General features: G+C 41.7%; 1 protein-coding gene across 2 annotated transcripts in view; it reads right to left on the minus strand.

Annotated features, from left to right (window-relative positions):
• LOC123771744 (carbohydrate sulfotransferase 10) overlaps window positions 1-14,078 on the minus strand; it is a 44,294-nt gene that overhangs the window by 16,288 nt on the left and 13,928 nt on the right. The window contains exons 1-2 of one of the 2 annotated variants that reach the window (XM_045764467.2): window positions 8,378-8,573; window positions 4,821-5,474 (exon numbers count right to left, since the gene is read on the minus strand). In XM_045764467.2, the coding sequence (XP_045620423.2) occupies window positions 4,821-5,468 (648 nt within the window). In that variant the 5' untranslated portion in view covers window positions 5,469-5,474; window positions 8,378-8,573. Of the gene's footprint in view, window positions 1-4,820; window positions 5,475-8,377; window positions 8,574-14,078 lie in introns of those variants that run through there. The other variant, XM_045764466.2, reaches the window with a different exon arrangement.

Genomic DNA, 14,078 nt, shown 5'->3' on the forward strand with positions numbered 1-14,078 from the left:
TTTTGGAATGAGGATTGCTGTGGCTTCTTTGAATGGGCTTGGGAAATATCCTGATGCTAGTGAGGCGTTGTAGACGTCTGTGAGTGCAAGGATTAGGGGGTCTGGAAGTTGCTTGAGGAGAGCTTGGCCAATGCCAGAGGCTCCTGGGGCTTTACGTCTGGTGTTCTTGAGCATGAGTTTAACTTCTTCAGGTAGTATTGATTCTGTGAGGTCACTTTCTAAGTCGTCTAGTGTCGTGAGGTCAATGGTAGGGTAGTGTGTGATGGCATGAGGGTTGTGTCGTATCCATGTTTCTACTCTGTTTATGTTTTGTATTGCTGTTGGTTGTGGGGGGTGGGGATTGAAGATGTCCTGCCAGTGTTGTTTGAATATGCCTATTACTTCTGAGGGATCGGTGTAGTTTTGATTGTTGTGAGTGATGTATGTAAAGGCAGAAGAGGAGGAGTTTCCTCTGATCCTCTTTATGAAGTTCCAGAATTGTTGTGGAGTTGTTTTTCTTTGTATTTCAGCTTTATGTATGAGTTTCTCCCAGTTGTTAGCATGGTCTTGGTCAAGGCTGTTGAGTATGTGGTTTTTGAGTATAGTGAGGTCTGTGTTTACTTGATTGTATCTGTGAAGGTTGTGGGTGAATCTGTTGTGATAGCAGGAGAGTAGCCTTTTTGTTCTGATCGAAGGAAAAAAGGAGTATCTGGTTTTGTGGGTTGTTTTTGGAATGGTAGCATCAGCTGCTTGTATGATGTTATTCTGGATGGTGAGGACTTGGGAATCTATGTCTGTGTGTGGTTTGTCTTGGAAGTTGTAGGGCTGTGTGCTGGCAGTTAGGTGTTGTTTGAAGGCTTCCCAGTCTGCATTTTGATAGTCATATTGTGGGGTGGCTGGGATGAGTATGGGGTTGCTGGAGAGTGTGAGTGATATGGGTATGTGATCTGAGCCAGTGAGGGGTCCGGGTGTGATGTAGTGTTGTAGGTGGGTGCCTGCTCTGTTGGTGAGGATTAGATCTGGTCTCCCAGTTCCATTGTGTGTGTAGGTTGTTTGGAAGTCAGGGCCAAGGAAGGTGAGGTGTTTGTTTTGGTGGAGTTGGTGTAGTTGTTGACCGTGCATGTTGTGTTGGCGATGGTTGAATGTTTGGTGTTTTGCATTTAGGTCTGCTAGGAGGAAGACTGGTATGTGTGTGTGGTTGAAGAGAGTGTTTAGGTCCTGGAGGGGGAGACCCAAGTTTGGACGAATGTATGTGGTACCAATGATCATCTGCCCGTGTTGAGTGTGAATGCGGACTGCTAGGAAGTGTTTGTGTTGCCAGTTGGTAGTGAGGAGGTCATGTTTATAGGTGTTCTTTATTAGAATAGCAACCCCTTCGTAAGCTTCATCAGGAGATTGGTATGTTGTGAAGCCAAAATGTCTAATTTTGTGAGAGTTCGTCACGCATGTGCTGTTTAGTAGCAGCACATCCGGTCTTTCATTCTCCACAAAGTTAGCAATTAGGTGTCTGATGTTGTAATATGCTCTAACGTTAAATTGTGTGATTTTCATATTTATTGACTTGTTGGGGGAGTGTTTGTGGCATTTGAACCGGAGGGGTTCTCCTTTGTGGATTGATTCGTTGTGTAGACAGATTTGGTAATTATAGATTTGGGTAGGAGATATGTATGGCGTCCGTTTTGCATGGTTTCTGGTATGAATTTAGGAAGTTTTGGTGTAGGGGTGAGGGAGTGGTCTGGGGAGGTGTTAGTCCTCTTGGCTGAGAAAGACACGTTTTGGGGCAAATTTTGTGGGATTTTGGGCTTTGTACCTGTGTGGTATTGGGTTAGGGGCGTGAGGTTGGCTAGCGTGTTGGGCGTGAGGTGAGTTGACGTGTTGGGCGTGTGGGCTAAGGTGAGGGAGGTTACATGTTTCTTGGTATCTGATGTCCTTTTTATTGATGGGTTGGTTTTCTTGTGTATTGGGGTTGTTCGTAATAACTACCTTACCATAAAGTGATAAAATAAACTATACTGATGACGTTGCAGTCCTACGTTACAATACAAGGGAATAGATAACACAAGACATTGAGCGAGTCGCACAAGGTAGGATATTATGAAGATATCAAATATTTCATTGTTTTACTTTTGAATAAATGATATAGGTTGGACAATTTTTTAATTCACTAGGGAGTGAGTTCTATATATTAGGTTCTTTTAGGAGCAGAACAGGTTAGCATAGATTTAGTCTGACTCATGGGACTTTGATAATCCAGTAGTTAACTGGGAAAGTACTCTGTAATGATATAATATTAACTTAATGCTAAAAGTTGGTCTGCATCTAATATAACAACGATCTCCGGGAGCTGCGTGACAATATGTTTGACTTTGTTTCCCTTCAAACAGAAAAACCTCTTAGTACGCAGCCAAGAAGATGAAGGTAGTAGTGTTGGTTAGGTAATTACATTTGAAAAGTAAAATTCTATCTATAACATCTAAAAGCCCTTGATTACTCTATATAAATAAAAATATAGAATCCTCGCGGTATTTATCCGAAAACCTATAAATAAATACTTTTTAAAAATTAAGGATCGAGGTAATGAAGGACAATTACAAGCCTCGATCAGTAATGACGCAAAGATATTTAAATTATCGGTGAGCAACAGCGAGTGGTGTGGCACAGAGAAGCTTGGCTAACGTGAAAAAAAAACAATAACATTCTTTCATGAGATGAAAAGATAGAGGAAATTTTGCGAATATTCAGAAACATTCAAAGCAACAACCAATCCGTGGCCAATGAATTTCAGTACATAGGCTTCATGTTAATTATGTAAATTATCATCGATAAATGCAAATATAAAAAAACACACTAACAAAGTCAAAGGAAAATAATGGCCTTGGAGGGTCATTAGTAACGATCTCACGAACACAAACACAGTCCAACAGTGAGAAAGAAAGCCAACAGCGTGCTGAGTTTCTTCGCTATAAATTTCAAGCACAAAACGCCATTAATGATATGGACTTCATACAGACCTTTGGGAAGTAGCTCAACAAATATTTAGATATCATAAATTTCAATTAGATGCGGTACCAAAGATCACTTTTTGCGGTGGAGATAAAACCAGCAGCAGTGATGGATGTGATCAAGGGTATTGTAGTGGTAGGATCATCACACAATATTATATATATATATATATATATATATATATATATATATATATATATATATATATATATATATATATATATATATATGTATATAAGTATAAATGATGGTTGGCATGTCAGCAGGTGTGGTTGCCTTAATAATGCTCTAGAGGTTGATATGCTTGAATCCCATCACCAAACCAAGCAGCATCGTCAGCAATAGTGGTAGTAATAATAATTGTAGTTACGCAAGAAGCAAGAGAAGCAGGCCTAGCTGTTGCTTCATGCAAAATATTCCTACCAGAAATGTAAACCAGAATGAAGAGAGAGTAGGGAGAGATCCTTTTGTTTTTCTTTCAATATGTCGCCTGGTTAGATATGATACGCAGCCTTCCTTTAGAGCTGTGATCCTCAACTGGTGAGTCGCAGAACCTAAATTCTGAGTACTAGTGCATCCGAATCATCAAGAATAGCAAGTGGTGAATATCCTGATTAGGATTTTTTTTATATATTACTGAAGTGTGGCAAGGAAGTGGGTGTTGCAGTGTATTAGAAAACAAAAAAAAAGTATTTTTGAGTATTAGAAAACAAAAAAAAAGTATTTTTGAGTATTAGAAAACAAAGAAAAGTATTTTTGAGTATTAGAAAAAAAAAAGTATTTTTAAGTATTAGAAAACAGAGCCACGAGTCCAAAAAAGGTTGGGAGGTTCCCCTTACCCAAGACACTCATTTTTCTTTCTCCCATTTATAAAAAAAATAATTGCTAATCCCACGTTTTCCTTTTTTCTACATCATTAAAAAGTATGTATTTTTCATCCGTTTGTTTTCAATATATAAAAAACTATACTTTACAGCCACGTGTGTGGCTTAGTTGTTCCTTTAGTGTTTGAGCTTCAGAGCTTGAGTTTGAGCTTCAGAGCTTGAGTTTGAGCTTCAGAGCTTGAGTTTGAGCTTCAGAGCTTGAGTTTGAGCTTTAGTGTTTGAGCTTCAGAGCTTGAGTTTGAGCTTTAGTGTTTGAGCTTCAGTTGGTGAAGTCACCAACTTCACCCAACAACATGCAAGTCTCTGAGCGGGCAAGACGTATTTTGCAATGAACACCCCACACCCCCAATTCCCCCATCGTCTCCCCTACCCCTCTACCCAACAACACCCCCCCCTCACCCAACTCCTCCCACCCTCAACTATCACCACAACACCAAGCACCCCCAAACACCATCCCACCCTCCCATTCCTCACCCGACGTAATGAGTGAGTCTAGCGCTGTACAGATATAGACATTGATCGTAGCCAGCACACAACTTTCAAGTGTTATAAATAAACTTTAACTAAAATTATAGCAGTCTCTCTCTCTCTCTCTCTCTCTCTCTCTCTCTCTCTCTCTCTCTCTCTCTCTCTCTCTCTCTCTCTCTCTTTCTGTCCCACATGCAATATTCGACCTCACAACGAGATATGATCAAGACGTACAAGATTCTCGGGAGAATGACAATGTAGACATACTAGATTTAATGTTAGATTTAATCATCGAAAGATTAACGTTTTAACATATGATAAAAGACGACACCTAGCCTATTAGACCTTGTTTTCATACAGAATGAAGAAGACGAGAGACAGACAGACAGAAATAGAGATATTTCAAAACTTATTAAACTCCAAGATAAATGTATGAAAGTAAGAAGTTCGCTCTAGAGCTAGAGTAAGGAGCAAGGTAAGACTTACCGACGTTTTGGGGAATGCAAGAGCTCTCTCTCTGAGCGCCTGCGCTGTGTACTTGGCCGATGGTGGCTGCCGTTGGCTGATAATCACTTGCCTTTCTCGGTGCTCGTCAAGATTATTCCTGGTAGTGATTGGGTTGATCTTCTTCACCTCGACGAAGTTCTCTGGGGTGAATTCTTCCATATAAGGTCCTTGCACCATCTCAATCTCCCTGTCTGAGAGTACTGCTCTCTCTGCTGTTTCCTCAAATGCTTGTTCCTCGTGAGATTTCTTCGGCCTCGGATCATTCTTGGACTTAATTGGAAAAGTATCCCTCGTTGCTATAATTTCTTTCTGCAGCCTTTCAGCTATGGGGCCCTTTTCAATGTGCTCTTTAGCGTACGTTTCCTTTGTTCTCATTTCCAGCCAGGCTGCGTATTTTACCCCATCGACCTTCCGGAGGGAGGTAACGGGCTGTTGGAGGGGTTCCACACGTTCTTCATCAGCACCAGCCGTCGCCACCAGATAGAGGGAAGGGTTATCCCGTCTGGGGAGTTTCTCTAGGAGACGTGTGTGGTGAGCAGGAGGTGGAGAGTTCAGAAGTAACACAGCCAGCGTCAGCAACACCATCAGGAGCGCCACGCTACGGAGGCGGAGTCTCGGCAACTTCATTACCGCCTGTTAAAAAAAAAAAAATAGTGCGTGCTGGAATTAATTTGATTCTTTAGGAAAAATTCTCATAATGTTATGTAAACACACCAATTGCTTTCACTGATCTTCAGTGGGTTATAAATAATAAAAATTAGTAAATGATTTGCAAATATTAAATATTATTACAATCTATGTTAGTTTAGTGTGGACTAAACCAGTGATGACGAACCCTCAACACTATAGTGTTGAAGTTTTTGCATAGAATAAACATTAGTTTAAATCAATGATTAGTGAGAAAATTATAAGAAAAAGAAAAGATAAAAAGAATTTTTAATATTATAAAAACATAATTAAACTTGAACAATAATGGTGAGTTTAGGAATTCTTAAATAACAAATTACAAAAAAGTGCAGACAATTTGAATGGATGTCTTAGTAATTTTCAATATCAATGGATGTCTTAGTAATTTTCAACATCAATGTTGTAATAAATTCTATATGAAATAAGAAATCAACTGTTATTAACTACTGACTAACTAATTTTTTCCACACATACACAAGAAGCAGCCCGTAACAGCTCTCTAACTCCAAGGTACCTATTTACTGTTAGGTGAAAGAAACTCCACCCATTTTGTTTCTGCCATCAGCGGAGATCGAACCCGGACCCTAGGACTACGAGTACAGAACGCTGTCCATTCATCTATCAGGTCCCCCAGCATGTTGTAACTAGACTGGTTTATCAGTGCAGAGAGAGAGACTCCGTGCTCTCAAGGCTGTGGCAAGTTAACACCCCCAGCTATGGCGCGCAAATGTGAGAATTGCCAAAATGATTAATTTCCTATATATTAGATCTCTTTGCGATATTGCTGCACGCATGCTTGCTCTAGTGCCCGATAGATCCCGTGGAGAGCTGGAAAAGATGCAAAACGAAGCTATGAGGATTATCCTCGGATGCCCCCATACAACTAACTTGTTTAGCTTGATGAATTGTGGGGTTCAGTTCCTGAACCCATTATGTGCCTCTGTAACCCTTTCCACCACCGCCCACGGTGGTAAAAAGTGGTTATAATGCACCCCATAATTTTTGGCTGCACTATAAATAATTAAAATAAATAAAATATGATGATTGAAGTGCTTGGCAATTATAGTAATACGTGCACGAAAGAGAACTTGAGAATTTTTTAATGAATTGTTGAATTAATGAATTAGCTAAGTGAATGAGCATTCACTTAACCCATGCATCAACCAGGATACATATTCAACACCAACCTGACTGACGAGCCCTTTCATTCCTTGATAAAGCAGTTAGGTTAATTATCCTGTCTTTACATAGACTTCGACCTTTAAGACCTGAACAGAGAGCAGTGTGTCCTGCGCATGCTCACTGTCATCTTTATGCTGGGACAATTGTGGCAGCGTCCACTGAGAAGGATAGATACAGTCAGTCGAGTACAGAGTGATCACTGAGGTAGGTGTTTTCAGGTAACCCATCGCCGACTCTCTTAAGTACAAGTCCCTGTTCCAGTGGGCGCCGACTTTCTCAAGTACAAGTCCTTGTTCCAGTGGGCGCCGACTCTCTCAAGTACAAGTTCCTGTTCCAGTGGGCACAATATACACGTTGGAACACAGCTGATAACATTAATTGAACGTTATTCTTGGATATTGTACCACTGGGGGTACCTCCGTATCTCTCAAGTGGTACACTGGTGTATATGGGCGAAAGGTGCTTAGATATACAGGGGAGAGAAGCCGGACATTATGCCGGTATTGATGGTTTGAGTGACAAATCTCTCCACCACATGACAAACCCACACTTGCTCCATCAGGTAACCATCCATCGAGGGAGACTATGTTGATTTAGGAGCCTCGACGAGAGAGTTATCGTATGTGCGACGGTGTTCCTGTGTCGGGGGAAAACTCAAAGCCTTGCGGATGGTAAACACGCTGTTCCACAGATATTTTGGGGACCCCGGCAAGCACCGGACACCCAGCCCACACAGATAACCAACTGAAAGGCTGTCTACGGACACCCAGCGATCACATTGATTGATGAAGATTAAGCCACCCAAAAGGTGGCACGGGCATGAATTGCCCCGTAAGTGGTGGCCCTTTGGAGCCATTACCAGTATCAATAGATGATACTGGAGATCTGTGGAGGTGCAACTGCACCCTGCGTGACGGGAGATGTCTCCCGTGAGCGATTACATACGCTAGAAGGAACAGCCGACAGACATCCGGCGAGCTGTGGATAGTCGAGTAAATGTCGTAGCGGAACGGCGGAGTTGTCCCTTGACTCGAAGTCCAGTTTGGCAAAAAGACAGCAACGCTTTCCAGACTTACGGCGGAGCCAGAACTATGACGCCCAGCACGCCCCGAGGGGCAACACCCGGGGCTCACCGAGACCCGCGGCCGACGTCTTAAAATGTAACAAAAAAAAGTGGGAAAATCTATCAACACACCTGTGGCCATAGGCGTAGATTTCACCGACCGGCATGGCTCACATCGCCAAGAACATGTCTTCGTTAAGAATTTTTCGTCTACTGCCAGACGAGGTCACGTTGTCTCTACCTCGACATGAATAATAAATTTCCTCCCAGCTATCATATCCAGCTGAATAATTAACCTCTAGCATTTATTTAATTCAAGTTTAATATAATATGTTATTTACAAATGACTATTAACTTAATTTGAATTTGTTCAAAGGGATTAAAAAATAAGGCTTATTAACTTTTGAATAAAATTTGTTTTAATTAATTCATAACTGAAAAATACTTGCGTTAGATATAAAAGTTAATGTACTGCGCACCTAAATTTGTAACCAGTTCCAGGCATAACTATATTACAGCCAAAATGTGTCATAACACATTTTGGCAATGTTGTTTTCGTGCTGGAAGATATATAGATCTCATTATAGACTAGTGATGATCTTACAGGTAACCAAGATGTATCTGCGACATCTTCAGTCGCCAGTGGCAGTGTTGGTGGGGAAGGTGGTGAAGGTGGTGCTGGTGGTGGCGTTGGTCACTACAGAGAAGGAAGCAGAGGCGTCAACAGAACATATATACAAGATCCTCTACGAGGGAACACAGATGATAAGTGCATCCTACACCTTCCAGGGACGACTCTCCAAGATCATGTAATTTGGACAATTTGGCGATCAACCTAATATACATAACTTATTACAGTCGTAACAAGCTTAGAGCCAAGCTACGGATTCTTAAAGTCTTAAATAGCTTGGCCCATACGAGGCAGCTCCTATTTATATCCACCCAATCCCATTCAAATATATGCCTAACCTACGCTTGAAACAATCAAGGCTTCCTATACTTCTATTTTGTTATGCGGCAGGAATGAGACCAATAGGGTACGACAATTTGTTTCAACCATCAAAGCGAAGCTCCGTCCGGTTCACAACCTGTATGTACTAAAATATAGAGTCATCCAGTCAGAAATAATCAGTATTTTGTACATGTATTAATCTTTTTTCGTATCACTGGCTCGAAACGTGCTTCTTTCACTTGCTTTCCCGTATTGTAAACACTTTGTAAATCAGTTGTTCTCAAGGTGGTCCACGGGTGAGCGGTGTTCTCTCTAGTATGTATATGTTCCAAGGATGCTCTAGTGTGTATATGTTCCAAGGATGCTCTAGTGTGTATATGTTCCAAGGATGCTCTAGTATGTATATGTTCCAAGGATGCTCTAGTGTGCATATGTTCCAAGGTTGTTCTAGTGTGTAGATGTTTCAGAGTTGCTCTGTTGTATATATTTTCCAAGGCTATTCAGATATTCACACACCAGAGCTACCATAGGACATACTCATATTAAAGAGTTCCCCATGAAACAGCAGTTGTGAACCAAAACACCTTACCTAACTTTACCTAGGTCTAACTCCCCATATAATGCAATAACAATTTAAATCTTAGAAAATTCCAATTTTAGTTATATTTTTGGAAACAATACATTGTCATTCAGTAGCCAAATGTATTATTCAAACATTAAATTATTATCGCAAGTGCTAATAAATTCATAGGGGATACTTATCAAGTGTGGAGTAATTAGCATTCGTTGTTCGTCAGATGTGAGGTAATTAACAGGTGTACTACCACAGATGTGAGATAATTAACAGGAGTACTACCACTATCAGTGACGAGGAATTAGCTAGCTCATCTGTTCAGGTGCTGGGTAATTAATAAACATTGTCATATATGCTGTGATTAGCAAACATTGGGTCTGGTATGATGTAATTTGCAAACATTAGGTCAGGTATGACGTAATTAGTAAACACTGGATCAGGTATGACGTAATGAGCGAATTTTAGGTCAGGTATGACGTAATTAGCGAACTTTGGGTCATGTATGACGTAATTAGCAAACTTTGGGTCAGGTATGACGTAATTAGCGAACTTTGGCTCAGGTATGACGTAATTAGCGAACTTTGGGTCAGGTATGACGTAATTAGCGAACTTTGGCTCAGGTATGACGTAATTAGCGAACTTTGGCTCAGGTATGACGTAATTAGCGAACTTTGGGTCATGTATGACGTAATTAGCGAACTTTGGCTCAGGTATGACGTAATTAGCGAACTTTGGGTCATGTATGACGTAATTAGCGAACTTTGGCTCAGGTATGACGTAAATAGTAAACTTTGGCTCAGGTATGACGTAATTAACAAACTTTGGGCTAGGTATAACGTAATTAAAAAGCGTTCCTTCGAGGTATATTGTGTCTTACACAGGTTTCCTTGCAGGTGCAGCAGTACCTGCCACCAGCGTCAGGTCAGCTGCTGGGTGTTCACCTGGGACCTGATCACCTACGACTGTCACCTCCTGGTTAATCTAACAGCGCTGATCACCTTAGCCCCAGCACCCGCCTCCTTCCTCACCTACTACGTCTACACCCACAATCACCTCACCTACTTTAGGACACCTTCTAGCGGCACCTGGCAGGCTGGAGAGACGGCCTGTCAAGCAAAAGGTGGTCACCTAGGCGTGCCACCTGACTCCACCTATGCCTTCGTCCTGCATCACCTCTTCCAGGCTGATATCCTCTTCATGGGCATCAAACGCAAGGGCACGTCGACCACCTGGTTGGACCTAGATGGCAACCCAATCAAGCAGTTCCCGGCTTGGTACCCAGGGGAACCCAACGACTTAAACGGGAATCAGAATATCCTTGTGAGCTGGACTGGGTTGTCCTCTGACTACTGGGACTACGAAATCTTCTATGGTGTTTGCTCACACTGAGTACCTTACCTACCCTCTCGTCCTCAACTACCTCTCTTCCTCTCACCTTTTCCATTGTACCCCCGTCCCATCCTAAATCCTTATCCCTGATCTCTTCCAAGTGCTATATAGTAGTAACGGCTTGGCGTTTTTTTTTATGATAGTTTGCCCTTCTTTCTCTCTCTTTTTGTCTGTCCTAGACCCTATTGCTTAAGATCGTAATGGAAAAAGAAAAATGTGATTTGTCTGTGCATTGTAATTGGATAAAAACAAAACTTTATTGAAAATACTTGATCGTGTAAGTGTCTGCTGCTAAATGTACCTTGTTAATAAATTTGATTTGGTATTGGGTTTGAGGCCTGTCAACCCCGGAAGACAAATTTAACATTAAAAACAAATTAACATGGTAAAAATTTATCCAATTAACAAGGTTTTGAATGTACTCACCTATTTGTGCTTGCGGGGGTTGAGCTTTGGCTCTTTGATTCCTCCTCTCAACCGTCAATCAACCGGCGTACAGATTCCTGAGCCTACTGGGCTCTATCATATCTACATTTGAAACTGTGTATGGAGTCAGCCTCCACCACATCACTGCCTAATGCATTCTACCTGTTAACTACTCTGACACTGAAAAAATTCTTTCTAACGTCCCTGTGGCTCATTTGGGTACTCAGTTTCCACCTGTGTCTCCTTGTTCGCGTACCGCCCGTGTTGAAAAGTTTATCCTTGTGTGTGTGTGTGTGTGTGTACTCACCTAATTGTACTCACCTAGTTGTGTTTGCGGGGGTTGAGCTCTGGCTCTTTGGTCCCGCCTCTCAACCGTCAATCAACAGGTGTACAGATTCCTGAGCCTATCGGGCTCTGTCATATCTACACTTGAAACTGTGTATGGAGTGAGCCTCCACCACATCACCCCCTAATGCATTCCATTTGTCAACCACTCTGACACTAAAAAAGTTCTTTCTAATATCTCTGTGGCTCATTTGGGCACTCAGTTTCCACCTGTGTCCCCTTGTGCGTGTTCCCCTTGTGTTAAATAGACTGTCTTTATCTACCCTATCAATCCCCTTCAGAATCTTGAATGTGGTGAACATGTCCCCCCTAACTCTTCTGTCTTCCAGCGAAGTGAGGTTTAATTCCCGTAGTCTCTCCTCGTAGCTCATACCTCTCAGCTCGGGTACTAGTCTGGTGGCAAACCTTTGAACCTTTTCCAGTTTAGTCTTATCCTTGACTAGATATGGACTCCATGCTGGGGCTGCATACTCCAGGATTGGCCTGACATATGTGGTATACAAAGTTCTGAATGATTCAAGACATTGTGTGTGTGTGTGTGTGTGTGTGTGTGTGTGTGTCCAGAAAAGCATTTTCGTTTCAAGAAAACTCCTTCCGACAAAAGTATGGTCGTAGTAACGAGAGTCGTCTATGCCTAGCGTTATCTAATCTATATATGGAGAACTTCAAGACACGCGTCCTCTCCCTGATAGAGCCTTGAGGCATGACCTGGTACAGATACGTAGATGTATGGCTCTCGTAACATTATTGTAAATCCTGGCCAAAGCAATGCACTGGAGCCCCTACCCAGATGATGGACACTGGGGCCCCTACCCAGATGATGGACACTGGGGCCCCTACCCAGATGATGGACACTGGGGCCCCTACCCAGATGATGGACACTGGGGCCCCCAACATAGATGAGGGGCCCCACCCATCCGCTAAAGTGCAGGCTTACCATCAAATAATTAGGTACAAATTATTTATATTACAGATATAAGTTGAAAAGTGATTTGATTCCCGGTCTTTCCAGCAGGATATTATATCTAGCATATTATATAATACACACACACACACACATATATATATATATATATATATATATATATATATATATATATATATATATATATATATATATATATATATATATATATATATATATACAAACTACCTAGTCTTTCGTCATTCGTACTCACTGCTGAAGCAACCCATCCTCCTAATAGAACTTCGCATATATTTTGACGTATACTCTACCTAAATGCAAAAATTTACCTAAGGGCAAAAATTTTCGTACTAGAAAATGGTAGCGGCTCGCGAAAATGATACACTTTCCCGTTTTCTGTTTTGGGTCATCTGGTAGGTTAGGATAAGGGTACTTTAATACGACAGTTTCTTGACGTTAGGGAACCTTAGGATGGCGGGCTGGCTGAAGTGGGTTCCGGTTTGGAACCAAAATATCTACTCATTTTTTTTTTCCTTCTATATAGTTGGCTAATATTTCATAATATATGGAAGTTATCAATGGTCAGATGTTGATATCTTAAATTCCTCGTATTGTTATTGAAAACAAATTCGATAATAGGTTGCAAGGACCAAGTCTGAGAGAGGGGGTGATATTGCATGCTATCTTGAGGTTATCTTGAGATGATTTCGGGGCTTTAGTGTCCCCGCGGCCCGGTCCTCGACCAGGCCTCCACCCCCAGGAAGCAGCCCGTGACAGCTGACTAACACCCATGTACCTATTTACTGCTAGGTAACAGGGGCATAGGGTGAAAGAAACTCTGGCCATTGTTTCTCGCCGGCGCCTGGGATCGAACCCAGGACCACAGGATCACAAGTCCAGCGTGCTGTCCGCTCGGCCAACCGGCTCACCGTGCAAATATTGCAAGAAACATATTGCATGCTAGGATAACATATTGTTAACCCTCGGAATATAAGTTAAACTGTTGCACGCTTTTTGCGTGATAATCACTGAGCTATGTATAACGAAAGGCAGTTTCATTCTCAAGGTAAATTTACTAACGATTCTGTCTCCTGCAGGTGGTAAGAATTAACACTTCCGTGAGAGTTAACTGTATCCACGCACGCATATACACATACACATACACATATTTACGGTTGAGAGGGGGGACCAAAGAGCCAGAGCTCAACTCCCGCAAGCACAACTAGGTGAGTACAACTAGGTGAGTATACATGTACAGGAACACATACATGTATATATAAATACAGACATAAACACACGCACATTCATACACACAAACACACTCCATAAATGCACATATAAACAGAGACATACACACGCACATTATTATATCCAAGCATGCTGGAGACCTCATCCTCAGAGACATATCTGCTTTGGAGGAAGTTTAACACCGGGCGACTAAAGGCATTTCTGGACTAAATCGAGTCTCACACCAGTACCGATTGAGGGCCATTGGGCCAACAACACTGCAAACCAGACATGACAAGGCTGATCTCACTGAAAGTTTTAAAATACTGAGCAATTGGGTGGGTAAATTATCCAGATCATTTACTCAAAACGTCAGATATATCACGAACAAGGAGCAACAGATTCAAGTTCAACAAGCCGCAATTAAGGAAGGAACGCAGGAGATGCCTTTTCACTCACAAGGTTAT

This window comes from Procambarus clarkii, chromosome 75 (assembly GCF_040958095.1).
Source record: "Procambarus clarkii isolate CNS0578487 chromosome 75, FALCON_Pclarkii_2.0, whole genome shotgun sequence".
Classification (NCBI taxonomy): Eukaryota; Metazoa; Arthropoda; class Malacostraca; order Decapoda; family Cambaridae; genus Procambarus; species Procambarus clarkii.